The sequence below is a fragment of the Desmodus rotundus genome, chromosome 13, assembly GCF_022682495.2.
Source record: "Desmodus rotundus isolate HL8 chromosome 13, HLdesRot8A.1, whole genome shotgun sequence".
In the NCBI taxonomy this organism is placed as follows: Eukaryota; Metazoa; Chordata; class Mammalia; order Chiroptera; family Phyllostomidae; genus Desmodus; species Desmodus rotundus.
In genome coordinates this window covers 94,376,348-94,404,295 of record NC_071399.1, presented here as the reverse complement: position 1 = coordinate 94,404,295, position 27,948 = coordinate 94,376,348, and the positions used below count along the sequence as shown (strand labels likewise).

General features: G+C 44.5%; 1 protein-coding gene, 1 long non-coding RNA gene and 1 pseudogene across 11 annotated transcripts in view; 2 read left to right on the top strand and 1 right to left on the bottom strand.

Moving 5' to 3' along the window:
• Window positions 1-1,514: 1,514 nt before the first annotated feature.
• The window catches only part of BCL2L13 (BCL2 like 13), a 49,088-nt gene continuing 22,654 nt past the window's right edge, over window positions 1,515-27,948 (bottom strand). For 5 of the 9 annotated variants that reach the window (XM_045200446.3, XM_045200444.3, XM_045200445.3 and 2 more), the window contains 5 exons: window positions 23,549-23,656; window positions 20,334-20,490; window positions 16,328-16,397; window positions 12,068-12,211; window positions 1,515-5,097 (listed from right to left, as the gene is read on the bottom strand). In XM_045200446.3, the coding sequence (XP_045056381.2) occupies window positions 4,336-5,097; window positions 12,068-12,211; window positions 16,328-16,397; window positions 20,334-20,490; window positions 23,549-23,656 (1,241 nt within the window). In that variant the 3' untranslated portion in view covers window positions 1,515-4,335. Of the gene's footprint in view, window positions 5,098-12,067; window positions 12,212-16,327; window positions 16,421-20,269; window positions 20,491-23,548; window positions 23,657-27,948 lie in introns of those variants that run through there. The other 4 variants (XM_053916810.2, XM_045200453.3, XR_008425955.2 and 1 more) reach the window with 4 other exon arrangements.
• LOC128779891 (uncharacterized) lies at window positions 2,040-14,905 on the top strand. Of its 2 annotated transcripts, none has more exons than XR_008425957.1 (2): window positions 2,040-2,178; window positions 12,040-14,905. It is a non-coding gene; the product is annotated as an uncharacterized lncRNA (long non-coding RNA). The 2 variants fall into 2 exon arrangements; XR_008425956.1 differs by having other exon boundaries at window positions 2,041-2,178; window positions 12,045-14,905.
• LOC112311676 (large ribosomal subunit protein eL8 pseudogene) lies at window positions 23,672-25,954 on the top strand (annotated as a pseudogene).

Here is a 27,948-nt window from a genome sequence, read left to right as displayed (position 1 = left end):
CCACTGCCAACGGACGACCCAGGTGGTTTGCAGGCCAGCGCTCAATCCACTGAGACACACCAGCCAGTACGCAAGCAGCTAATTTTGAAGTGTCGGAAGTTTTGCTCTGATAGTCCACGCGCGGACCACTTTCTTGTAGCATTGCACAGTGCGCCCTGAGGGGGTCAGTCACTCAAAGCTCCCCTCAGGGTGGGGGCGGGAAGATCCCAGAGCGAGCCGCTGCTCTGCGTGACTCAGGCCCCGCGAACGCACCTGAGAGCAGGCGGCTCCGTCTGAGCCACAGCCGCCGGGCTGGGCTCCCGCTGCGTAAACTCCGCTCCTAGCCGAGGGCCTGGCTGACCGGCGCTGCCGGTGGGTTTGAGGTAAAGACAGAGCCTTGCTGCGTCACTGACGGCAATACATTTCCGACCCTGCTCTATGGAGGTGACTGAACGACCGCGCCGAGTTCAAACTGGCCGACGGATGAGGCGCTGCTGACCCCGCTTCTCGGGGCTTCCACGGGGCGGCGCCTGCGGTCAACCTCCGGCCGCGCGAGCCTCCGGCCTGGGACTGGGTCCCGGGGGCCCCACCGCTCTCGACGCCGACAGGTGAGCAGCCAGGACGGAGGGGAGGGAAAAGGGGTCCCCGGCGCTGCTTTCTCACCACTCGGCGCAGACTCCTGTCCACGCGCCTCGCCCTGGTGCAGAAACGGAAATACCCACCCAATGTGAACTAAGGCGGCAAACGGGCCCCAGCTGGTGCGGCTCAGCGGACTGAACGCCGGCCCACGCACCAAGGGGACGCCGCTCCGGTTCCCAGTCGGGGCACAGGCCTGGGCTGCGGGCCAGGTCCCCAGTAGGGGGCGTGCGAGAGGCAACCACACACTGATGTTTCTCTGTCTCTCCCTCCCTCCCTCCCTACCCTTCACCTGTCTCTAAAAAGAAAATCTTTTTTTAAAAAGAAAAGGAAGGCCCCGAGAGGAGCCCCTTCCCAGGTCGTGCCGTCTCCCGCCGCTCTCCAGCCCGCAGGGCCCCCCCGGACAGATCCGAAGGAGTCCGGGGCTCGCACAGGCCGCCTCTGGGTGCGGCAGACGGCTGTCCTGCCAGTGCTTGTTGGGCCGGTCACAAAACACGGTGCAAACTGGAAAAGCGTGGAGTCAGGAAAATTCATGGCCTTCATATGCTCGACTTTAGAAAAATTAGTAAAGGCTCAACTACTATTTGCCAAAATTATAATTACCCACACTTTTTCATGAAAAGGGATATTCTAATATGGACAAAATATGCCTCCTGAATCTGAACCCACGCCCCGCCGAGCCTCCTGGGGTGGTACGTGAACGGGGCGTCACTAACGCGCGGGGAGGTTCCGGGCACGAGCGCGGGCCGAGCTGCCAGTGACGTGAGGCTTCTGAGGGGCTGGTTCGGAGCCCAGAGGCTACTTCTGTGAATTGAGGAAATGTTACTGTCTCAAATTTTTTGAACGGTAAGTTCATGTAAAAAGACATAATAAATTAAGAGAAAAGGAAGAGAAGGCAATTTTTTTTTACCTGCAATACCTTTTATTTCTATAAAACAGCTCTTAAAATAATTTAAACATTCTATGGGCCTGACATTTGTCCACCGGTCGTCATCCCTCTGGGAGAAGAGCGGGCGCAGGCTCGGCTTTGACCCCAGCAGAGGGAGCGAGCGCAGGGCTGAGGAAGCGAAGGGCAGTGGCGGTTCCACACGCTCCGCCCGCGTGCGAGGGCTGTCCCTGCAGTGCGGACCAGGGCCAGGCACAGAAGGGCAAGGGCAGGCGGCGGGGGCGGGGGCGGGGGCGGGGGCGAGTGCGGGAAACGGAAGGTCAAGTCGTCCTTCTTCGTCCAGAAAGCCTTCTTTCTAGAAGGCAGTGATCGGAGAGCCCCCTAAGGCACACACTACAGAAACTGATTTCCCCGGGCTCGGAATTACCATTTTATTACAGAGGATAAATTAGCGTTCTTTAATTCGTGTTACTTTTCTCAAGAAACAGGCACTGGCTTTTTGCCAGGTGACCAGAAACCCTTCCACCCAGCAGAGCAGTTAAGAAGAGCTGTGGAGGACTAACAAATCAGTTCGAAGAATGAGGAATGACGAACAGTGATCTTGTTCCTGCATTTGAGTTCTGTAAGCACGTTGGATTTCTTCCGAATCATCCTTTCACCTCAGATTCAGATGTTAGGTAAGTAAGGGGACAAGAAGGAATGGCTTCCTACTGCCTGCCCCCACTAGAAGAAGGGAGGGTGAGACGTGATCTTCTCTTCAACGTAATATCAAAATTCACAGCTGCTCTGCAGAGCAGCTTCTGGGCGCTCCCTCCCTTTGCGGGAGGCGGGGATAAGGCCACGAGGACAGAACAGGGTGCTAGCGCGCCCTGTTTCTGCTCAGGAGCTCACGACTGGAGAGAAAATTAGAGCTATTTACCAGGACCCAGCAAAACGCAGCCAGCCAAGGACTTTGTGTGACCGTCCCACAGCCGGGACGACAAAGCAGCGCAGGACAGCATCGCATCCCCACGGCCTGTTCTTTGCTTTAGTGGAGACACAGACCCAAAGATCCTAAGCCACATGTTGCTCTCAGGCAGCTCAGAGATGAACCTGGTTTGTTAGTGTTGAAATGTGCTCAGCCAATGGGGTTGAGAATAGAGTTTCAAAGTGTGAACAATGTAAAGAAAATATTTTATTATAAAAGGGGGAAAAAATCAAGGTGACACACCAGCCTGCTCTTCCTCTGTGCAGACACAATTTTTAAAGATTTAGAGAGAGGGGAAGTGGGGGGAGAAAGAGAGGGAGAGCAACATCAATGTGTGGGTGCCTCTTGAGCACCCCTCACGGGGGCCTGGCCCGCAACCCAGGCCTGTGCCCTGACTGGGAATGGAACTGGCAACCCTTTGGTTCACAGGCCGGTGCTCAGTCCACTGAGCCACATCAGTCAAGGCTTGACCAACTTTTACATAGTATTGCTTTAGGGAGAAGTGTTAATTTTAAAAAATAAATTTAAAAAAGAAAGCATATTTAAAACATCAACTTTTGGTGATTAGGATAGGTAATTTTATCACAAATTTCAGGATCTAAAAAGTAATGTGTTCCACTTGCTAAGATAAATCTGAGATGACTGGTGTCAGGCAAGTGTGCCCACATCATGACACCAAGACCCCTGGGCACAGAGAGAGACACCCCTCCCCACCCTGTGGTGGTGGGGTCAGCGGAAGAAAGAAAACCACACTGATTCGCAACAGCACACGCCACTTAGGACCATCTGTTCCGCATCCTGGCACTGGACTGGGCAGAGTTCAGTGAAGGAGCCAAACTAGAATCTTCGGGGTAACCAAGAAAGTCAAGCTTCTCTTTTCATACTTTTTATTTCAATGACATTTAAGAGACTTTCTGTATTTATTAAGAATTACGATTCAGGTGGTCGGTAAGGACTGCAAGGAGCCAGCTCGCCGACCCGGAAGAAGACTGAGTCCAAGGCCCTGGCCCCAGACAGTGGCCCTGTGCTCATTTGGGCCGTACCTGCAGGGCCAGAGGTCATGTGAGCCATCTGCTCCATAAGACGGGTCTGGGAGCCTGTGACCCACCGCAGCACAGCACCTCCCTCTCTTTGAAAGATGACTAAGGGCAGTGTCTTTACCAGTGGAAGCTGTTGAGAAGAGTTGGGGACATGACAGGGACAGAACAGAGCAAGATCTCTCCATGGATCTTGGAGGAAACTTGGTGCGAAGAGGAGCCATGTGGCACCTGAGACACAGGGCAGAGCCCCCTCATGTGACAGGACCAAAATGGCGGGCAAGAAGAGCCAGAGAGAAGAATTGCAGAAGGGCGCACGAGCGTCAGGAAGGAGGGCATCCGAGGGCAAAACCAGTCGTGGCTGAGGGGTACTGCCATCCCGAGGCTTCCAACATAACCCTCCCCCTCTAAGCTGTGGCTCTGCAGGGGGGGCAATTGCACCCCCAGGGGACATTTGGCGATGTCAGGGAATACTTTTGGCTGTCATGACTGGAGGAGGATGGTATGGTATTTAGCAGGTAGAGGCCAGGGATGTTGCTAAACATTCTATAATGCACAAGACAGCTTCCCACAACAAAGAATTATCAAGATAACATTGGTGCAGAGGTTCAGAAACCTGTGCCCGATGAAGGACTTCACTCCTGAGACCCAGAGTCAAGCCTGAACCACGGCCCTTGGGACTCACAGTCAGACACCCATGAGTATCGCCACCTCCCATCCTCCTGCCTGGGTGACCTGAGCATGCTCCACAGTCGTGCAGGCAGCTGCTGATGGCTCACACTCAGCACAGCCAAAACCTAACATTCTTGCTGTCTCTTCTGAGAAACGTGCTATTTCTTCCTCAGAGCCAACGCCACCCCGACTGCCACCACCAGGGCAGCAACAGCGGCGGCCCCTCCAAACAGTAGCGTAGTTGTGCCCCTGGCTGGTGGCAGGGCCCTCTCCTCACCGGCCAGGGAGGGCCCTGGCAGGAGACGCTCTCCCTTTGCTTCCGTCCCCTCACTCCGCAGTGTTCCCTTGGGCTCCAGCACAGGCACCGCCTGCTCCTCTGCTTCACCAGGTTCTACAGCCAAGGAGGGCGCCAGGCTAACCTTTTCCACAGCAGTCACCTTTGCAGGCTCCCGCATCTGCAGCAAGGAGGTGGCAGTGATCCGTGGAAGCGAGGAAGCAGGGGCTTCCGGGAACACTTCTTGCAGCCCCCTGGTTGACAAGACTCCAGGAGCCGCAGCAGCCTCTCCTGCGCCCTCGGGGATCTCTTCCTTCTCCACATGCACGATGTCAGAGTTGGAGGAGTTGTTCTCACTCTTCTCTCCAGCCCCGTTGCTGTCTAAGCTTTTGACTTCTGGGTCCACGGCAATTTGCTGCCAAGACTCGGGACCCAGGGACACCGGGAGGCTCTCAGTGTGCCAGCTCTGGCTGGTGGACAGGGAAACTGGTAAGCTCTCCGACTGCCAGGAAGTGGTCACAGTGGGAGACTCTGGAGGACTGACCTGTCCAGAGTTGTCGCTGGGCAGGATGTAGATGTCATTGCTGTCTTCGGCAACAACTCCAGGGTCCTCCTCCTCCTCAGACTCAAGATTAAAGACGGTGCCCTAGAAAAAGAGCAGGAGAGTCAACACAAGGAATGGTAAATATAGTTTAAATAGACGTAAATCTGGAGCAAAGGAACAAACACAATACATTGTTTAAACCTACGGTACTTTCTGGATTCAATGCACTTATTTGTAGATCAATGCAGAGGAAGAATTTTTAAGAGATGGTCCTCTGACTAGTTTCCCTGAAGCTAAAAAAAATAAAAAGTTCATATTTAATTGAATTTATATATATTCGATGCAATAACTAATGCAAACTAACAGAGAAAATAAGGTGAGAAACTTGCTCTCAAGGAACTAATGACTTAGCAGAGCACAAAAACAATGCTATGCCCTGGCCAAAGCACTATGAAGAGTTCAGACGGAGTCCTGGCTGGTGAGGCTCAGTGGACTGAGCGCTGGCCTGCCAACCAAAGGGTCACTGGTTCTATTCCCAGTCAGGGCGCAGGCCTGGGTTGCAGGCCAAGTCCCCCCAGTAGGAAGTGCGGGAGAGGCAACCACGCATTGATGTTTCTCTCCCTCTCTTTCTCCCTCCTTCTCTAAAAGTAAATAGATAAAACCTTTAAAAGAAAAAGAGTTCAGATGGAGAACTGACTCTCTGGTGCAGGCTGGAGAGGGTGGGGAGGTGACCTGAAAGCGTCATGGGGGAACCAGCATCTACATCCTGCTGACATCTGAAGGTTGTAGAAGCGTTCATGGTGAGAGCCACATAGAAGATATAATACCAGCAGAAGCACAGAAAGAGGAAAAGGGGAACAGGAAGTAGCCTAGGTTAGTGTACAGTTCTTGTAAAGAAGAACAGGAAGTTCAGTTATGACAGGACTGTAAAGGAATGTGACAGAACTAAGCAGTATGAACTTTACTCAACAGGAAAAGGGGAAATGGCTAGTCCGTGATGCCTGCTCTACAAAATGACAATCAGGGACACCAGAAACGGGAGTCTTTCTAAAAGCAAATAGTATCAGTTTTCATTTTCACATTTAACAGTTTAGTTTAATAGGACCCACTGTGTGCCTATGGACTAGTAGGTGCTGTGTTAGGCACCAGAGTGATAAGAATGAATGAGACCTAATTCTTGTTCGTAAAAAATTCACTGTAGATATAACGACTGGCATGTGGCCCTGGCTGGTGTGGCTCAGTGGATTGAGCACCAAGCTGAGAACCAAAGGGTCCCCAGTTCTATTCCCAGTCAGGGCACAGGCCTGGGTTGCAGGCCAGGTCCCCAGCAGGGGGCGTGCGAGAAGCAACCACACATGGATGTTTCTTCCCTCTTTCTCCCTCCCTTCCCCTCTCTCTAAAAATAAATAAATGAATGACCAGTAGTGACAAACTTAAATGTGATCGAATTTCAGACAGGCATGTGTGCAGGGTGCTGGGGAGCCCAGAAGTTAGACATGATCAGAAAGACAGGAAGAGAGCCAACAGAGTGTCATGTCAGAAGTGCAGAGTTTTACAAAAAGTGTGGATGGAACTCAAATGCTGTGGAGAGTGTGACTAGGATACGTAAAGTAGACTAATTTTACTCTTTAATCAAGACCAGTAACTTGTACACTAAGTTCCGTGTACACTAAGGGTCTAATGTAAATCAGTAGTCCCTCTAACTAGTCCACAAAAAAGGAAAGCCAGAAATATAACTAAGCAAATCACAGGACCATAATGTCAACCAACATTCTGAGTGGCGCCCATCTACCCCGATCCTGCTGCAATGTCAAGAAGAGGTCCCGATAGGCATCAGATCGTCCAGCAATGAATGCAAGTAGAGAGGCAAACCAGCACAGTAATTAACAATGCAGTGTTTGTAGTAAAATAAGAAGTGTCTTGAATCCCACTTCCACCACGCGCCAGCTATGCAGTTATGAATGTCTTGCTTAACTTTTTTTAAACTTTAATTTCTTCATAAACAAAATGGGAATGATGACTTAATAAAACTGTCATAGAACTAGATGTAATATTTATAGTGCTCAGCTAGTGCCTTGTACACAGTAAGCACTCGATAAACGATGCTATTTTTCATTGTTCTTTTTGTCATCGTTTCATTTCGATGGCTATTATTTTGGGAGGCATGAGGAGGGGACAGAGCCACTCTAAATGCCATCTAGCTCTCTCCCCATAGCAGCCTGAGGTGACCTCAGAAATTGATTTGGCAATTCATTTTCAGAGGTCATGCCAAAAAACTATGCAAATTGAGAGGTTCAAATCTTTGTGTTCAAGAACACTCCTGAAACTTTCCAAGCCACCAAAGATGTGCATGTTTGAAATGCCACCAAGCATCTGAAAGATGTCATTTTACAGAAGCCATGTGTGCCATTCTGTCATCGACAATGGTGGAGTTGGCAGATGCGCGCTGTTCCACCTGTGGGACTGGAAGCAGGGTCAATGGCCCAAAAACAGTGCTGAATTTTTGCTGCATGTGCGTAAAAATGCAGGGGGCAATGCTGAACTGAAGGGTTTAGATGCACACTCGCTGGTCACCAAGCACACCCTGGTGAGCAAAGCTCCCAGGACCGCAGCGCAATGCTTGGAGAGCTCCCGGCCACGTGGAGATGCTGCTGCTGAAAAAGCGTGATGGCCCCTAAACCAGAAAGGAGGTTGGACAGAAGAAAAAGATATCCCAGAATAAAGTGAAGAAACAGAAACTACTGCCCAGGAGAAAATTCACGATAAAATAAATGCTAATAGAAGTAAAAAATAAAATAAAATACATCTACATAGAAAAAATTTAAAAAGTAAAAGCAGCTTGAAATAATACCCTTCCCTGGCAATTAAACTTTCCCCTCCTCTCTCATCTCTTCCAAAGAGAGACACCACAAAACGGAAAAACTCGGTCTCTTTGGAAACGACAGTGCTCGACACAGGGCTGTTTCTGGAGGACAGGGTCACAAGGCAAGCGTCTTACGTTATTTTTTTTTTACAATGGTCATGACTTAGCAAAAAAGATCTAGTTCCATTTTTGAAAAAACGTGATATAAATGGCCTCTGCTACCTCCTGGGAACTTGAGATTAGACATTCAACCATCTCAACATGAGCTGGGAAATAAAGAGGGGGGGGGGCGGCGGGAACCAACCTCTGGAATTTCTCCTGCAGGCGCCTCCAAAGCAAACGGCAGGACAGAGGCAACCATCCGAACGTGGTTCTTTTTTTAGTATTGACATCTACCTTTGGAACATTCACATAACCTAACATTCACCATTTTTAGATGTACAATTCTGTGGGTTTTAGTATATTCACAATGCTGTGCAATAACATTTCACCACTATCGACTTCCTGAACATTTCCATCACTTCAAAACAAGAAACCCTTAGCAGTCATTCCCTAGTCTCCCCCCTTTGGCCCCACACAACCAGTCATCGCCCTCTGTTTCTGAATGTGCCTGCTGCAGGGAGTTCACGTGAGTGGAACTGGCCGGGAGCCGCTCCTTCACCGTCACTATCACTGTCACTGGCATGCAGCACAATCCGCACAAACCTCCAGCCTGGCCATATGGGGTGCCTGGTAAAAAACAGTGTCCATAAATAAATACAAATCACAATAAAAAAAAAAAGGATGAGGATGGGTGGGGCCATAACAAAAGTGGGTGTTTTCTCTGCACAATCTCTTACAGTACTCACTCTGTGTCTCTTTCTTGAGGCTGGGCCTGCACACACCCCGGCCACCCTGGAAAGCAGGGGCCTGGGAAGGGGGGCACTTCAGGCCAGCTCATCTGAACCAGAGACTCAGCGAGTGGGAACCGCCCTGCCACCCAGCTTCTACTGACCCAGTCCCAGTGACTCTCCCCCACCCCAGTACTATATTCAAACTCTGGGCAGGCATTTTACTAACCCTAGTCCCTTCTTGGCCTGTAAGACACTTCAGAATTTCCTCACAGAGGTTACTCCTGTTTAGAAATTTTCAAGGGCTCTTTTTCACAAATGTCACCAACAAATTATAATTTTGTCTTTTACTGACTTGCATGATTCATAGTACAGTGTGGGGCAAAAGCAGGTTTATAGTTGTGAGTATGCGAAACAGATTATTCTTGTATTATTATTTATTAATTATTGTATTCTTCTCTATGCAAATACTGTAAAACTACTTTTGCCCCACCCTGTGAAAACCTTACTCTTGCATGATAACTACCATCAATCTTTTAAAACAAGATAAGGTTAGTAAATGATATAAATAGCTTGGTTGTTTTGATTTTCTAGAGAAAGGGCAACTTCCCTAACCTTGAACTTACAGTTATTAAACAAACAAAAACAAGACATGAGAAAAAAATATATCTTGGCAATAAAAAATTATTTTAAGTAAATAAAAACAAAAAAGGAATTAAGAATAATAGAAATACAAAGGGAAATATAGCTCCTTATGTATGTCGAAGAGATTAAAAAAGGATGTTTTGAGACATTTGGAAATTTGAATACTAACAAGATATTTGATATGAAAAAATTATTATTTTTTTTGATGTAGTAATGGTATTGTTTAGAGAGCCTTTATTTTGTAGAAACCCATAGTGAAACTTTTCAAAGTTTCTTTTTCTTTTTTTTTTTTTTTTAATGTTTTAATTTATTTTTAGAGAGGGGATGGGAGGGAGAAAAAGCGAGGGAGAGAAACATCAGTGTGTGGTTGCCTCTCATGTGCCCCCTTCTGGGGACCTGGCCTGCAACCCAGCCCTATGCCCTGACTGGGGACTGAACTGGTGACCCTTTGGTTCACAGGCCAGTGCTCAATCCACTAAGCCACACCAGCCAGGGCCCATACTGAAATTTTTATAGATAAAATTATATGATGTCTGCATTTTGCTTCAAAATACTATTAACAGTGGAAGTGCCCTGGCCGTGTAGTTCAGCTGGTGGGAGCGTCGTCCCATGTGACTGTGGGTTCAATACCCAGACCAGCACCTATGGGAGGCAACCAATTGATGTTTCTCTCACACTGTTGTTTCCCCCCCCTCTCTAAAATCAACAAACACATCCTCAGGTGAGAATAAAAAGTAAGAAGAGTGGAAGTAGGTAGAGTGTGGATAAAGCACAACAGGCAATGAGTCAAGGACTGCTGTGCCCCAGTGATGGGGGCTCATTACACTAGCCCATCTTTTTCACAGATGTTTGAAATTCTCCAAAATAGAATGATTTTTAAAAAGTAAGCTGTATAAGAGAATGAAGACATAAAAACCCACTGTACCTTCCCCTCTAAAATAAAGAGGGGTAAAGCAGCTCTATGCCAATATAACTAAAGATTTTCTAGGATCATATCCTAGAAATATCATCAAAAACTGACAAGAAAACCAGAAACCTTCCCTTGGATAAAACACCAGGTGGTTCTACAGGTACGCCATAGGAAGCAAGACACAAATAATTTCAATCTCACATAAACTGATCCCGATAGAGAAGAATTCTTCCCAATTCCACCTTCTTTTATGAAGCCAGTGTGCCCTTCACACTGAGACCGGATATGAAAACCGACAGGCCAGCCTCACCCACCAAGACTGGCACAACTCAGTGGGGAAGCCACCGAAAGCACTCATTTTAGCATCGGGAGAAAGACAAGGAGGCCTCCACAACTATTCCTATCATGCCGCAGATCCTGATTAATGCCGTGTTTTAAAAAAGACAGTTTGTCAAAGAAAAAACTATCACTGTTCACAAATGGTGTGGGGTTTTCTCTGTAGAAAACCCAAGGGAACCTAGAAATAAATCATCAGAATTAATACGAAAGCTCAAGAAATTTATGGGGCATAAAATCAACATGGAAATTCAATCATTTTGACAAAGATACCATAGTTACATACGATGATAAACCAGAGAAAACTGTGTGGACTGCATAGAGAAACACTTTATAACTTTTTTATAAATCTAAAATTATTCCAAAGTAAACTTATTTTTAAAAATGACTTTAAAAATTAAGTCTGACAATATTAAATGTTAGGAAAGATGTAGAGTAACAAAAATTCTTATAAATGCCGACAAAGGTAAGTTGGAAAACACTTTGGCTTTGTCTTGTAAACCAGAACACACCTGTACGCTCAGACCTGGAAATTCCACTCTGAAGTATAGACCCAGAGCAACCCTGGCACCTACGTGCAAGGATGTTCATAAAAGAATGTTTGTGACAGCAAAAAAGTGAAAATGTCTGCTGATGATAGATGAATAAATTATAAATAAACAAACTGTGGTGTGTTTGCACAATGGAATACCAAACATCAGCCAGCGCATCAACCTGGATTGTGCACTCTAAGGGGAAGGGTTAGGAGGTAAAAACTAGTTGGGAGAGGTAGGAAAACCTTAACTATCACAACGGCTGTGGCCTTCCAACACACCACAGTACACGGGCCTATATCTGTGATACTAAAATTTCATGGGGGGAGGAGGGAGATAATTAGGATAAAAATGTCTAAAAAGGATCCTTAGAGGTATAATAATAAAAAAAGGGTTGAGAAACAATGACCTAGGTAAATCTCAAGAACATACTATTGAGTGAAAAAGCAAGGTACAGAAGAATAAATGTAGGATGATACTATTTACATAAAATTCAAAACACACAAAATAATATATTGTCTAGGGATAGGTACATGTTTATGTATATATGCAGATACATGTGTTTAAATTATAATAAAGAAAGCAAAATAGGAGCTACCCTTGTGAATAGGTAGCATCAGGTAGAAATCTAGGAGGGACATATGAGGAAATTCCCAAGTGTTGGCTGTGTTCTTTTACAAAGGTGTTAATTTTATTTCCTTATCCCTTAGTTATTTACATATTTTTTGTTACTATGAAATGCTTCATAATTAGAGCTACTTAAGAGCACTACTTAAAAATACCACATATCAATTCACTATACATAAAAACTCAGCAGTTTAACTGAAACTCTAGAACGGCCTCTCCATGGGTTGTCACACAATCAGTATTAGATGATATTAAATGATGATATTCATAATATTAAATCTATGCTTAATTTTTCTCAAGAACAGATTTTTAAAGCCACAGCACATACCCAGCCGCCCTGCTGGATGATGAAGTCCGCTGCGTGGTCCTCCAGGTAGGTCACCCCGAACTGCAGCAGGGCGCTCAGGGGCTCCTGACCGCGCCTCGTCAGCTCCGACAGCATTTGTTGCAGCAGAATCAGAGGCACCAAAATCTTCGATGAGAAGATGAGAGAGAGACACACAAATGGAAATTCTTGCAGTTCATTCTACTGAGAAATTATGCTCAGATGCATCATTATGGAGTTTCACTTTTATTACAAAAGGGAAATAAAACAATAACCCCTGCTAGAATTTTTGTGTATAATATATACAGGGTGTATACCTTAGGGCAGCAATTTTCAACCAGCATGTCAGAAGAATTTTTAAAACAGGAAGTACCTGACTACTGAGTCAGGGGTATGGACCTCTTTTCCTTCAGAATGTCAAATAAGAAAATGACAGCAGCCAAGACAACAACAGCCATCCAATGTGAATGAATGAAAATTATAACTATTTTTTGTGACATCGGCCAAAAAAAAAATACGTCTTTTGGTGCACTGCAGAATTTTAAGAGTTAGTTTATGTGTGCCATGAGAAGATGAAAAAGGTTGACACTCGCTGCCTGAGGATGTCAAAAATAACCGTAATACAAAAGCTACCGTGCCCACGGGTGCAGTGCAGATGCACAGAGACGCCCCTGAAGCCTCACTCCCGCACACAGAAGCCTGGGAACGGCCCCACAGGCTCTGTCAACGCCCAATCAACAACATTTAATTTCGGTGAAAAAAGCAATATCCTGGAGAGTGTGTGCGATAATGTTATCTTTTGTGTAAAAAAAAAATATACAAGTGTATGTGTTTGTATAATCCTACAGTCTCTCTGTGCAAATATACAAGAAACTGGTCACAGTGGTGGCCTCAATACAGGAGATCTAGGTAACTGGCAGAAAACATTTTTCAGTGTGCACCGCTCTGTAGTTTTTACACTTTATGCCATGTGCTTTTATTATTCTGGGGTGGGAAAAAGTAAGTTTACAGTTGTGAGTATGCAAAACAGTTTTATTCTTGTATTACTTTATTATTAAAATTTTTTTTCTCTTTTTTAAGGTTTTATTTGTTTATTTTTAGAGAGAGAAGAAGGGAGGGAGAAAGAGAGGAAGAGAAACATCAATGTGAGGTTGCCTCTCATGCACTCCCTTACTGGGGACCTGGCCTGCAACCCAGGCACGTGCCCTGACTGGGAATCGAACTGGCGACCCTTTGGTTCCCAGCCTACACCCAATCCACTGAGCTACAACAGCCAGGGCTATTTTATTAATTTTTGTATTTTTTTTTATATAAAATGTAAACCTACTTTTTCCAACTCCTGCATATTTGAAAATAAGAACTTTTAAAATGATGATCTATCTTATAAAAGTCATCAAAACCCAGAGGAAACGTTATTATGATTCCTAGTAACCTTGTGGCTCAGTATTTTAAAATCATCAAAATTTATGACAGAAAATAACTAGAGTCTCTTGCCTTCCCCCAAAAAATTGCATGCTGGAAAAAAAAAAACACTAAGCATTTTCAGTTAACCATCTGCATGCAATCTTTTTTCTAAAACATCAAGAAGTACCAAATTGACTGAAAAAGAAATGCAAAAGGAAATCAACTCAATTCCAGTTCCTTGCTACTTAATTGCCAAAGTATAAAGTGAGAAATTACAAAATATTTCTGCAGAAGAAGACAAACAGAAAAGACAATGAGTTTATATTCATACTAATACTCTTTGACTTTTAAGTAGAAGCAGCCCCGAGGGAATCGATGTTCTAAAACAACTCCATCCCAAAATACATTAAAAACCTCTTCTTAATACCAATGGAGGGTACAGGACTGGAGAGAGGAATGCATTAGGCTTTTCCCACGATTAAAAACCATGTCATACTAAAGACGACAAAACTTGTTCATCTAGTCCCAGTATTTTGTCTTAGCAGGAGCAATAAGAAACAGCTTGTGAATCAGCCTTGTGGGATCACACCATCGTCTCCACTTCAGAGGCCTGGGATGTGCTGCACCTCAAAAGATTCAAATGTCCTGTAATAATCCACTAACATGCACCACTTTAGAATTATTCCTGTCCAAGCTGTTACCTCTTAGGGAAATAAGTTGCAAACATTTTACACCTGCTATGTGAAACAATACTTACACATACTTGCTTCAAATTTACCTCTTCCATATCACAAAGCACATGCCCTAGTCTCCCTCCATAGTTACCTGGAGATAAAGCTGTAACCCTGTCACCACTGTCTCAGTTTTAGTCCCCAGTCACGTTCCCGCTCAGTCTCTGCACTTTTGGGGCTGAATCTGCAGATCTTCAGTAAGTTCTGCACAGGGCGATCCCTACGCTCTGTGCAGTGACCATGTGTGTGTCCTTTGCTGTGTCCCTAAGTGCAGATGACAGGCCTCAAGAGACTCCAGGCGGTATGTGCCGTCTGCTTTACCTGCCTGACATGCTACTTTCCAGGGACCTACGTCATGACTTCCAGGCCCACTCTCTCTTCAGCACAGTTCAGATGCCTCTGTGTCGCTGAGGCCCCTGTCCTCTCACCTTGGTGACTAGACGCAAAGTTCCATGAGCTCCTATGACTGAGCCCCACCCACTGGGAAGTTTATGGTGCACAAGGATTTCATACCATCTGCACACCTGGCATGTTTCTGTGCTCCCTCCCACAGGACTGAAAACACGTTAGCACAAAACTGGGTTCCCAAGCATCCACACCTACAAGGCCTGACTGTTCGTATCTCTGGGACTTAAAAGCCACCAAATAGAATAACAATACAAAATTAAAATTAAAAAAAATAAAAATAAAAATAAATTAAAAATTTTTTTTAAAAAGCCGCCAAATAATCTTACCCTTTGAATTCCTTTCTGTCTTTTCCATACTGAAGAGTAGTCATCCCCACAACACACGGAAACCCTTTCTTCTTCATGTACTTTTGCAATAGAATTCTGAAGTGCCTTTGACCATGCGACAGAACTACCTCCACGGTCTCCTCACACGAACCACATGGCATCTCCTTTCAACAGGCTAGACTCTGCTAACAACATCCCCCTTTCCTATCGACCGTGTGAGCCCGCCCGGGTAGAAAGAAAGCCTACTGGATAGCTCCAAGGGCCCCTTCCAGTACAAAAGAGATCTGGGGCACTGTTTTGGTCTATCAGTCTACAATGTAATCAATCTATGTCTCAACAACTCTAGTGCATGCCACAAATTCTATCTGCACCGAATCCATCAATTAGGCTGGAAGTCTCTGTTCTATCTGCTTCAAAATAAAACTGAAGACATAACCAGGCACTGGGCATTGCTATCCCACAGCAAAGTGCAAAAGGAAATACAGAACAGCAAGGAAGTGCTGAGGCCAAAGACTGAGTCTGACCACACCCCAGGCCTCTGGATCCGCCTGCCCCTGGAAACACTTCCATGGGCAGGCACCTGCGAAATGGTGCCTCAGTGACACAGCCAGCAGATCCCCAGGGGACACACAGCATGTGAGTCAGAGCGAGAGAAAACAGGGAGAGGAAATCTACATGTGACAAGAGGCTGAAGTCACCAATGATGAGACTGAACCTCTATGCGACATCCAGAAGGCACACTCGGAGCGGAGGAATGGGCAGGGGGCTGGGCGGGGCAGGAACGGGGTGTCTCTTGGGGAAGAAAACATTTTGGAATTAGACAGTGAGCATGGCTGCACAACTCTGTGAGCACACTAGGACCACTATAGACGGGTAAGTCTTAGGGCATGTACAATACATTTCAGTCTAAAAAGGGAAAAGGAAGTGGCGTCGGCACCATGGCCAAGCAAGCAGACCTCTTGGTTTCCCCCCTTCAAGCCACAAGTTGGACACCAAAGGGTCCCTGCTCAACACGTGACCAGGCCTGAGCGCAGCAGGACATGCTGCCTCCTGAAAGGAAGCCCTTGTTCTTTCCCCACCGAGGCCCACTCACGTGCTCACAGACACAAGTCTGGAGCAACGCCCTGTCTGCCGCAGAGAGTTGAAGCCGTGACGGAAGCTAGCGGCAGGTGGAAATGCACGGCAGCGAACGACAGGACATGCAGTTTGGGGCCCAGCAGGACCTTGCAGCATTAATCTAAAACCCGCTTTAATCAGAAATACCTGCTTCACAGTTGGATTGACGTATTGAATAAAGAGCTCTAACAGTTCTCTCATTTGCTGACAGCAATCCCTCCAAACTTCATCATTAACACATTAAAATCTTGTTAGAGAAAATGTAATTTGGTTGGTACCTTATCCCAGCCGCTGGCATGGACTGCGGTCTCCAGTGTACACTCCCGGTATGTCTGGTACGTCACTGGCCTGTAGGAATTGTTTTTAAAAGTCTATGTCACTAAGTAGGAAAATTCGACATTTCCAGGAGAATAAATACACAGTCACTAGTCCAATGTTGTACAAACTTTTTGCAGAAGTAACAAAGGTTATCCAACATACCGTTTTGTAGGAGAGGGGTTTTACCACGGGGCTGCACTTTTCTCCGTGAGCTGTCTATAGGCTGACATGTATGCTACCAGTTTGGGGCAGCAGTTCACATAACAAGTAATAATAAATAATAATGTTTTATAATTGCTTCAAACTTATCCAACTGGATTTCTATGTTGTAGATAAACACAAATACTTGGATTATTAATATGGGATCAAATGATAACATAATCTTAATGAAATTAAAAGCATAATTGTAATTTTTTAAAAGGCAAAAACCCTAAAATATATAAAAATTAAAGAGACATAGCAGGGGAAGACTTTTCGAACTGAGGACATAAGAAGTTGGAATAAACAAGGCCAACAATCAGAACTCTATATTTTTAACTTGGTGTCTTATGAAGGAAAACCCTTCAGGGCGGAGAGACGAGCCTCTCTGACCCCAGAGCTCAGGCGCTGAGTGACGGCAGTGTCGCTCAGTGATCTACTAAGGGGCTCCAAGCACTGTACTCCAAGTCTTGGCTTCCTGTGCAAATTAGCGATGACAATACTTGGTAACAAAGTAACATACAAAGGCATCAAAAGCTTGAGTAAGAGATTTAATAAAATTTACTTCCCCCTTTTGCAGACAAATTATTAACATATATATAAAAAGGAGAGGAGTCTAATTTTAAAACCCATCCAGCCCTGGCTGGTGTGGCTCAGTGGATTGAGCACCAGCCTGCAAACCAAAGGGTTACCGGTTTGATTCCCAGTCAGGGGACATGCCTGGGTTGCGGGCCAGGTCCCCAGTGGGGGCACTTGAGAGGCAACCACACACTGATGTCTCTCTTCCTCTTTTTCTTCCTCCCTTCTCCTCTCTCTAAAAATAAATAAATAAAATCTTTAAAAATAAAGTAACTTTTTAAAAGGAAATCTAGTATTAAAAAAATGTTCTGATGACACAGGTATTCTTTTATACAAGTCAAAATAAAATCAATACTACAGTGATGCTGAGGTACCAGGAATGACCTTTTTAATAATATGATATCTTCCTGATAGCATATTCCCATCAAAGTAAGCGTAGTGTTTTTTAGAAGCCTTGGACTAAATACTATGCATTTGTGACACCTGAACTTAAGCAGATACTACACAGTCTCCCTACCTAGATTCTCCCTGCAACTTTACTTGCATATCTGTCCCTTCACTTCCTACCTGAACAGCCTGAGGCTGCTGTGCATCACAGTGGGCCTTACCGGTAGTTTGTCTATCAGGCTAAAGTCCTTTAGCCTCCTTCAGAATGGAATGATTTGAAAGATGTATGTATAGACATATATGCACATAAACAATCCAGCAGATTAAAACATTCAAATGAAATCTAATACACAGAAAAATTAGCAGCTGAAAAATCAGACGTATCTGATGAGCTATTTGAAACACAGCAAAGAAAAAGGGGAGCCCTGGCTGGTTGGAGCGTCGTCCTATAAACTGAAGGGTTGCAGATTCAACTCCTGGTCAGGGCACAGGCCAGGGCTGCATGTTCTGTCCCTGGTCAGGGTGCATGCAAAGGACCCGATCAGTGTTTCTCTCCCTTTCTTTCTCCCTTCCCATCCCTATCCCCCCACCACCAAAAAAATACATTTTGAAAAAGGGGGTGGGAAGTAGGGGGAACATTTTGAAAAGGCTCCTTCTACAGGAAGAGGCAGGGATTAAATTCCCATGAACGAACTGGAGGAGGTGGTGGTCATTTTCCACGGTACAAAATATTGCCACAAACCTGGGTAGTAATTCTGGTTCATCATCAGAGAGTTATTTTCAAGGTATTAGTAACAGCAATAATGACTTTCAAAAGTATATTTCTAATAATCACAATATTTTCTTCAATACTGGCTAAAATGTAACAGAACATTTCTTCTTGACTGCTAAAAGGGGTTCAATATTCCTTAAAAAATAAAAGACCCCTGCTTTACTATTTGCTATTTGATATCCTTTAGATTCTATAAATAAAACATCTTAACACTAAAAATTCTTATCTTTGAGTAGAAGAAAAATACTGAAAATAAATGCAATACTAAAAAAAAAAAAAAAAAGATTTCTGAAGAAAATTCATTCAGGGGCCTAACTTTGATGTACAACCAGAGATACCAATTTCAAAAATAATTATATCTGTATTCAGAGTTTAGAGGAAAAAAAACTAAATAAATATTCATCAAAGACAAGATATTAAAAAAGATTTTATTTATTTATTTTTAGAGAGAGGGGAAGGGAGGAAGAAAGAAAGAGGAGAGAAACATCAACATGTGGTTGCCTCTTGTGTGCCCCCTACTGGGGACTCCCCCTCCCGACAAGCCAGGCATGTGCCCTGATTGGGAATAGAACTGGTGACCCTTTGGTTCACAGGCTGGTACTCAATCCACTGAGCCACACCAGCCAGGGCAAAGACAAGATTTTTAAAATTATTTACTTGGCAGTGGAAGATACCCATTTTTCTTGTACATTATGAAAAGGACTCCAAAAATAATGCTTTTTAAAAATACTATATAATACTATTCTTCAGAGAGTTTATAATATCCTAGTAAATTTAAAATTAACAGATGGATAAACTGAGATAGTTTGTATCAAAATTGGAAACAGAATTTTTTTGTCTTACACATCTCAGTTATCTGACTCCCAGTCCCAGTAGCTTTTACAAGGTTGGTTGGTTTGGGCAAACTCTCTTCAGTTCGTCAAACAGCACCAGAGAATGTCCGTGGAAGCAAGGCTGCTCTGCTTTAAGAGCAGTGGGGCGACCCTGACCACCTCCCCACTCACCTGTCCTCCCTTCCACGGGGCCACTGGGCTCCGAGCATCCTCTGGCACGTCCTCCACACTTCCGGTTAGGCTTTATTTCCCAATACCCATAATGTGACCTCCTCTCCACATTTATGCTTACACCTCCCCATGTGTGAGGGTGAGAAACCCAAACGTGGCTCCATCGCACCACTTCCGGGGTGCGACCGGGGTCTCACGTGTACTCATGCCGCCAGAACATGCAGAAACCAACCGAATTCTCCTTCAACCCGCACTGCTTCCTTCTAACAAACAGCAACGTCTAACGTCTACATCAAAGTAAGGAATGACCTTACTACAACAGTAATTTAGCTTCTGAATTTTGGCCCTTTTCACGGAAGAACAGTTGTCACCCTGTTCTGGAGAGTTGTCAGTCTTCATTAAAACAAATATGTTTTTCTAACTCATACCAATTCCATAGTGATTCTCAACAAAGAATTAGGAGAAATGAATTTTTAAGATTTATAGTAAGTGATTTGTTTCTATTTTAATATACTTTCTCTGTGAGCTTCCTGCCTTTAGCTCTGACAGCCAGAATCATAGCTAGAAGGGAAGTTCCCACTTTAAGAACATGGCAGGACATCCATAGGCAGAGCTGCAACCCCGAAGTTCGGCAACATTTGGGACACCTGAGACACAGACCTGAGAATGTGAATCCCCGTTACAAGGCCTAACAGCCTGGCCCTCATCTCAGTGCTGGCTGCTGTCGAGAAGGGCAGAGCGTGGCCAGGACAAATGAACAGCTGTGTTTACAGCTCAGGGAGGGCACCTGCTGAAGCAGCTCAACAGGAAACACAACTGGAATGCTGATGGGAAGGGTTAAATCACTTTTCTAATGCAAAAGCTGTCACTCAAACCACAAACAGAGATGCTTGGAAAAGCAAAAGAAAAAGCAAAGAAAAGTGAATGATAAAAGAAGTGACACCGTTCACATAAAGCACAACCTTGACTGGGCAGTGCTGTGCTCACGGCGCAGAGGCTACTCGGCCGCGCAGCAGGGTCACTCACTGGCTGAGGAGTGTCTGCAGCGCCTTCCGCAGAGGCTCGTGCAGCTCCAGGGACACTCTCTCTCCAAGGTGAGCCAAGCAGTCTTCCACGGAGCTCTCCGGGTTAGCAGGGCTGAACACTGGAGAAGTGTGCCGGTCGAAGCCTGTGCTGGGGAAGGCTGAAGACAGGGCAAAGGGAACCGGATTGAGTAAACAGCATCGAAAGTTGTGCGGTAGAAGCTCAGGGGATGGGACACCTGCTACTGAGAGTGAGCCATGTTAGAAGCCACTTAAAAAGGGTCCGATGATCACTATGGGATATTAATCTTTCCTGGAACACAAAACTGGATAGGTCCTAAATTTGGAGATGTTTTTAAAGGAAAGATATTTATAGAAAATCTTAGTATTAAGAAAAGAAAAAGACTAAACTGAAATGATAAAATATGCAAACCAATGTAGTACATTACTACAGACCAGTGTCATGGGAGAACGATAAATGAGCCTTGGTGGGGTAACTCAGTTGATTACAGCACTGTCCCCATACGCCAAGGTGTGGGTTTGATCCCTGGTGAAGGCACATACAGGAAACCAACCAATGAGAGCACACATAAGTGGAACAACAAATCCATGTCTCTCTCTCTGTCTCTCTCCCCACTTTCTCCCTCTAAAATAAATTAATAAAAAAAATGTTTAAGATTTTTATTCATTTATTTTAGAGAGGGGAAAAAGGGTAGGAAGAAGAAGCATCAATGTGTGGTTGCCTCTCACATGCCCCCTACTGGAGACCTGGCCTGCAACCCAGGCATGTTCCCTAGACTGGGAATCGAACTAATGACCCTTTGGGTTGCAGGCCGGCACTCAATCCACTGAGCAACACCATCCAGGGCGTTGAAATGAAAAACTTTTAAAAAGTCATCAATGAGATTTATCATCCCTCTCTTACTATTTTGTTTTTACCCTTGTAAAGGTGGAACTTCTTAAACCACACTCAAATTGGTTTATTCCACCATAGAGAAATGAGTCGATTAGTTCAATCTCTAAAGATTTTATTTATTTATTTTTAGAGAGCAGGGAAGGGAGGGAGAAAGAGAGGGTAAGAAACATTAATTAGTTGCCTCTCCCACATCCCCCACTAGGGACCTGACCCACAACCCAGGCCTGTGCCGACTGGAAATCAAACTAGTGACCTTTCGGTTAACAGATGGGCGCTCAGTCCGCTGAGCCACAACAGCTAGGACATCAGTTTCTTTTCAAAACGCACTTTGTAGCTCCACAGCCCTGCCCATGGATACATGTGGAAACTAGGAAGGTTTACAAGGACAGAAGCTGCACGTGGAAACAGCGTCCCAGCCTGTCCTCCTCGGCCCAAACTAACAGCCTCTCCGCTGCTTCCTGCTCGCATCCCGTGGCTGTGCCCTTCTCTCCCAGCCAGCAGACAGGCGGGATCACTGGGTTCCAGGAGACACACAGGACTCAGGGCATGAAATCCCAGGAAAGCAAGCAGCTGCACCCTACTCCCAAGAACTATCAAAAATCTCCTTACATAAAGTATTTACTGCACTAGTCTAAGGCTTGCTCCTAGAAGGCTGTCAACTTTACGAGAGTTGAGTACACTATTCTTTAAGAAGTGCTTCCTCCAAGAAAGATGCAAAGGGCTGCCAGCTTCACCAGCAGTCTGTCTGAGCAAGCCTGAGCGTGCTGATGCAGCGACTGGTCTTTGTTAATAGGGGGGCTCCAGGAGGTGAATACAATGAAACCTTTGCTGCTCTTTGTCTTCTCTTGGCCTTTAGCCCGTTCTACTGTGTGTAAGTACTGCTACCAGAAGTGGACGAAGGATTCAAATAGAACTGCAACTTTAATCAATTAAAAATGTTGGTAAAGGAAAATAAAAGATTAAAATTAGGTTTCTGGATTACTTGTCTCTATTCATATTCTTCTCCACTAATGGGGAATTGATTTATAAAGATGATTTATAATTTTTCTTGTTAAAAATTATTGGGCAATATATATCCACACAAAAACTATACAGGAATGTTCATAGCAGCATTATATGTAACAGCCAAAAAGTGGGAACAACCTAAATGTCCACCAAATGATGAATGGAAAAACAAAAGGTGGCGCACCCACACAATGAAATATATTCTACCATAAAATGGAATGAAATACTGATATGTGTGACCACATGGACGGCCCTTGAAAAAACTATGCCACATGACAGGCATTCGCAGAAACCAGAGTGTAGGATTCCATTTGTGTGTCAACCCATAACAGGCCAATGCAGAGACAGCAGCAGATGAGGTGGGGCTGGCAGTGGGGGCTGGTAGTTGTGGGAAGTGACTGCTAATGTGTCCAGTGCTTCTTTTTGGAATGTTAAAAATGTTCTAAATTTAGATTGTGGTGATGGTTGCATGCTTTGTACAACTGAACTGTACACATTGAATGGGGTAGATTTTATGGTATGTAAAATGTATCTCAACAAAGCTACACGTGTGGCTCAATAGGCTGGGCATCTTTCTGTAAACTGAAAGGTCACTGATTTGATTCCAGGTCAGGACACACACCTGGATTGCGGGCCAGGTCCCCAGGGGGGTGTGCGAGAGGCAACCGATCAATGTCTCTCTTGCACAGCGACGTTTCTCTCCCCTCTTTCTCCCTCATATCCCCTCTCTCTCTAAAAATAAGTAAAGAAAATCTTTAAAAAAAAATAAAGATATCCAATGCATTGTTATTTTTGGAAGGCAAAACAAGAAACCACCCAAATGTTCCTGTCAATAGTAAGGGAATAATGGAACAGTCATTCAAATGCGGAATTTCATGTAGTTAATAAAATGATAACTACTCTGAAAGTTTATGGTGTAATGCTACGTACAAAATGTATGGCTATAAAGTTACATCCACATTACTGTTACGACTTTCTATAGCACAGATACGTGCAAAACTGAATGCAGTTTACCGACACTGTCCCCTCAGTGTTGTTATCAGGACCCCACTGAAGGGCATGTACCTCAACAGGACAGTTGAGGCCATCACTTAACCCCTGAACAGGCTGCATCTAAACTGCTGGGTGCACTTAGGAAACACTTAGAAAAATGAGAGGCTACTTGTTTCCCCCTTGTAGCTCTATACCTACAGAGTCATGCAATACTGGGAACACTGTACTGTAAAAAATCAAATTAAACCAACAGTAAACTCGAATAAACATAATCTTCTAATTAACTAGGAAAATAATAAAGAGACCTTCAGAAATTTCTTTGTCCAGGGATTTTAGCTCTTCTTCAATTTCAGATTTAACTTTTAATAAAACTTCTTGATCCAGAGATTGTGAAGCTACATCTTGTTGAGCTCCTGAAATCAACAAAAAGGTTACTATTGACAGAGGGAGAGGGAAGCCAGTAGAATATGGATAGTATTTTAATTATTAAGTCAAAATTATAAAGTTACAACGCACTGTCAAGGCTAGGGCTGGGAGAGGGTTAGAAAAGGGGGCAGAGAGGCCTGGGCCGGGCCCCAGTGCTGCCAGGAGAAGCGGGGCCTGGACCCGGTCACCCTGCGGCTAGAACCATGCATGTCTCAGACATGCATGTCCCAGGAAGCAAGATCTCAGAAACATTTGTGACAGGACAGAAATGGAACCTGAAAGGCTGTCCAGATCAGTGACACTATCTTATGATATTGACATTCTTCAATATCTTCACCATCCCTTATCTTCACAGAAACTTCAGCCCAAGAGAAAGGCTGTTACCATCAAAAGATTTATACCTTCCAACTGAAGAAAACCATGAATATTCTCATGCAGTAAAAGGGAAGGGAAGACCTTGGTCTCCAGCACAGAATGGAGAACTAAGGCGAAGAATCTGGAGGAGAAAATTAGACCAAATACTTGACAATTTACTAACTTCTGCCTCAGATATTTGGAGAACTTCATCATTTCTTCTAAAACACTGAATCCAAATATGACACTGCCCACCCCTCCTACTCAGAATATATTTACAGATGCATTTTCAGCACGTTCCCACCCAGTCGTTCATATCATTGTTTTCTACCACTGACAAGTTTTATAAAGAGAGGGATTAGATGTTTGTATGTTCTCATTTTTGAAAGCAAAATAATTCTTAATTCAAAGATAAGTTTATTGCCCTGGCACGGTGGCTCGGAGTTGGTTAGAGCATCGTCCCAACACATTAAGGTTGTGGGTTCAATCCCCAATCAGGGTGCATATAGGAATCAACTGGTGAATGCATAAATAAGTGGAACAATAAGTCAATGTTTCTCTCTCTCTCTCTCTAAAAAGTCAATAAATAAATTTTTTTTAAAAACTCAAAAAACAAAGATAAGCGTATTATTTTGAGCCAGCAAACTTGATTATTACAACATCGATGGGTCTTTATAATATCTTCGAAAAACAAAAGGTTAAACATTTGTTTCTTAGATTCACTTAATTTTCAACTTTAAAGTTGACAAATAATTTTCCTTTAGGCCACATAAAAAACTTTTCTTCTGAGCTGAGACTATTTTTTGTGGAAAATACAAAATTCCTTAATTATTTCTAGTTGAAGTGCAACATAAAGGATCCCCCTCGATGCCATAGTTAACAGGCATTTGCTTCACTGGACAGTTCACTCACCTGTTCTGCCTACACACATGAAAACTGGAACAGGGGAAGAAGGTGGTGTGGGCCATTGGTGTGAAGAGCAGGAGGCCAAGAAGATGGTAATCCCATTTGAGAAAATGCCCAAGAATTCTGGCACAGACAGGACACCCAGCCCCAAGGAGATCTTCCCCGCTTTGTCAAATGGTCCCTCTACATTCGGATGCAGCAGCAAGAGGCAGGTCTCTGTAAGCGCCCACCCAGGCCTTGGCCCCCCAAACAGCCATGCAGTTGCGTGAGCTGGCCCCCAAAGACAGACCAGAAACCAAGCAAGAGAAGCAGAGGTTGTTAGCCCAGGCTGAGAAAAAAAAGGCTGCTTGGCAAAGGGGATGTCCCCAACTGCCCTCCGAGCAGGGGTTAACACTCTCGCCACCCTGGTGGAGAACCAGAGGCCCAGCTGGTCATTAGGGCGCACGATGTGATGCCATCGAGCGGCCCCTGTGCCACAAAAAGGGAGCTCCCTGCTGCTCCATCAAGGGGAGGGCCAGGCTGGGCGTCTAGTCCACAGAAGACCTGCACCACTGTCGTCTTCATACAGGTTAACTTGGAAGACAAGGCTAAGCTGGTGGAAGCTATCTGGACCAATTGAAATAACAGAGAGGATGACAATATGCCACCACTGGGGCGGCAATGTCCTGGGTCCAAAGTTGGTGCCTTGCAGAGCCAAGCTGGAAAAGGCAAAGACCACTAAGCTGGGCTAAGTTACACTGTTCAGTTCTCTGTACATGAAAGTAATAAAAATAATCCTTCAAAAAAAAATTTTAAAAACCCAAAACATTACAAAAAAACATATACAATCTATTGAGCAAAATTTGAAGACAAGGTATCCTAGGAAGAAGGTAATCTTTTAAAATTCTCATAGGTATAAAAGTCTTGCCCTGGCTCGTGTGGCTCGGTGGATCAAGCGCCAGCCTGCAAACCAAGGGTCGCTGGTTCGACTCCCAGTCAGGGCACATCCCTGGGTTGTGCGCCAGGTCCCCAGTTGGGGTGTGTGAGAGGCAACCACACATTGATGTTTCTCTCCCTCTCTTTCTCCCTCCCTTCCCCTCTCTCTCAAAATAAATAAAATCTTAAAGTATCTTTGGCAAAAAAAACATTGCTAGGCAAATTAGAAGTGTTAATTTCAAGGAGAATGTTTGGCCTATTTAAAGAAAATAAGCTTTAAAAAAAATGTCTACCTTGACAGATGGTGTTTATTTTACCAATTTTTTTATTGTGGTAAAATACACATAAAATTTGCCATTTTTACTATTTTTAAGTGTATAATTCAGTATTAAACACATTCATAATGCTGTGCTACCAGCATCATTACCCATCTCCAAAGCTCCTTTATCTTGTAAAACTCAAGCTTTAAACCCACTAAATACTAACCCTTCCTCCCTGCCCCCCACAACCACTGCTCTTCTTCCTGTCTCTATGACTCAGACTACTCGAAGCACTTCATGTAAGTGGAATCACACACTATTTGTATTTTAGAGACTTGATTGTTTCACTTAGAGAGACTTTTAATAAATCTCAAGTACTGTTTTATTAATTACAGGAGGTTTCCTTTTAGAACACCTTGTAGTTCCACTAGGCAAAGTGACTTCCAGATATGCTGTGACATTATTAAGAAAAGGCAAACACAGACTGGAAAATTAACTTAACAGCAATTGTATTTCTTTCAATGAAATTATCTTTTTCTCTCTGGCTTCCTGGAAGGCAGCTCAGTGAAGTAGGACACAAGCTTTGGAGTCATACACTTCAGCTCATTGTATTATATTTTTAATTCTGTTTTATTGATTATGCTATTACAGTTGTCCTGATTTTTCCCCATTTGCCCCTCCACCCAGCACCCACCACTCCCTCAGGCAATCCCCCCACCACTGTTCAGGTCCATGGGTCATGCATGTAAGTTCTCTGGCGACTTCCTTTCCTGTTCTGTACTTACATCCCCATGGCTATTCTGTAACTACCTATTTGCACTTCTTAATCCCCTCACCACTTCACCCATTCCCCACACACTCACACCCCATCCAACAAGTATCTGGCAAGTAACTTCTTTTCTCTTGCTGCTTTGAAGATTCTCTCTTTGTCTTTAACCTTTGGCATTTTAATAATGATGTTTTTTGAACTGGGCCTCTTTGCATCCATCATAATTGGGACTCTGTGCTTCCTGGATTTCCATGTCTATTTCCTTCACCAAATTAGGGAAGTTTTCTTTCACTATTTTTTCTGAAAATTTTCCAATTTTTTGCTCCTTCTCTTCTCCTTCTAGTACCCCTATAATGGGAATGATGGAATACTTGAAGTTGTCCCAGAGGCTTCTTACACTATCCTCATTTTTTTGGATTATTTTTTCTCCTTTGTTATGCATAATTGTTTTCACTTTATGTTCCAAATCATTGATTTGATTCTCAGCTTCATCCACTCTACTGTTGTTTCCCTCTAAATTGTTCTTTATTTCAATTAGTGTAACCTTCATTTCTGACTGGGTCTTTTTTATGCTGCTAAGGTCCTCACTAAGTTCCTTGAGCATCCTTATAACCAGTATTTTGAACTCTGCATCTCACAGATTGCTTATCTCCATTTCGTTTTGCTTTTTCTGGAGTTTTGATCAGTTCTTTCATTTGGGCCGTGTTTCTTTGTCTCGTTTTGGCAGCCTCCCTGAGTTAGTAGAGCTGCTTTGACTCCGTGTCTTGGTCGTGTGGCCTAATGTAGTAGATGCCCTGTAGGGACCAATAGCACAGCCTCCCCTATCACCCAAGGTGGGTACTCGAGGTGCACCCTTCAAGTGGGCTGTGTACACCCTCCTCTTGTAGTTGAGACTTGATTGCTGTTGGCAGATCAATGGGAGGGGTTTACCCTCCTATGGCTGTGACCACTGACCACTAACCTCTGCCCTCCATGGAGGATCAGCTGTGCAGGAGCAGGGTGGTGGCCTGCCAACGTGGTCTGCAGCTGTCCACTGGGTGCACTGGCTCTGGGGTTTCCGGGTGCTGCAGGCTAA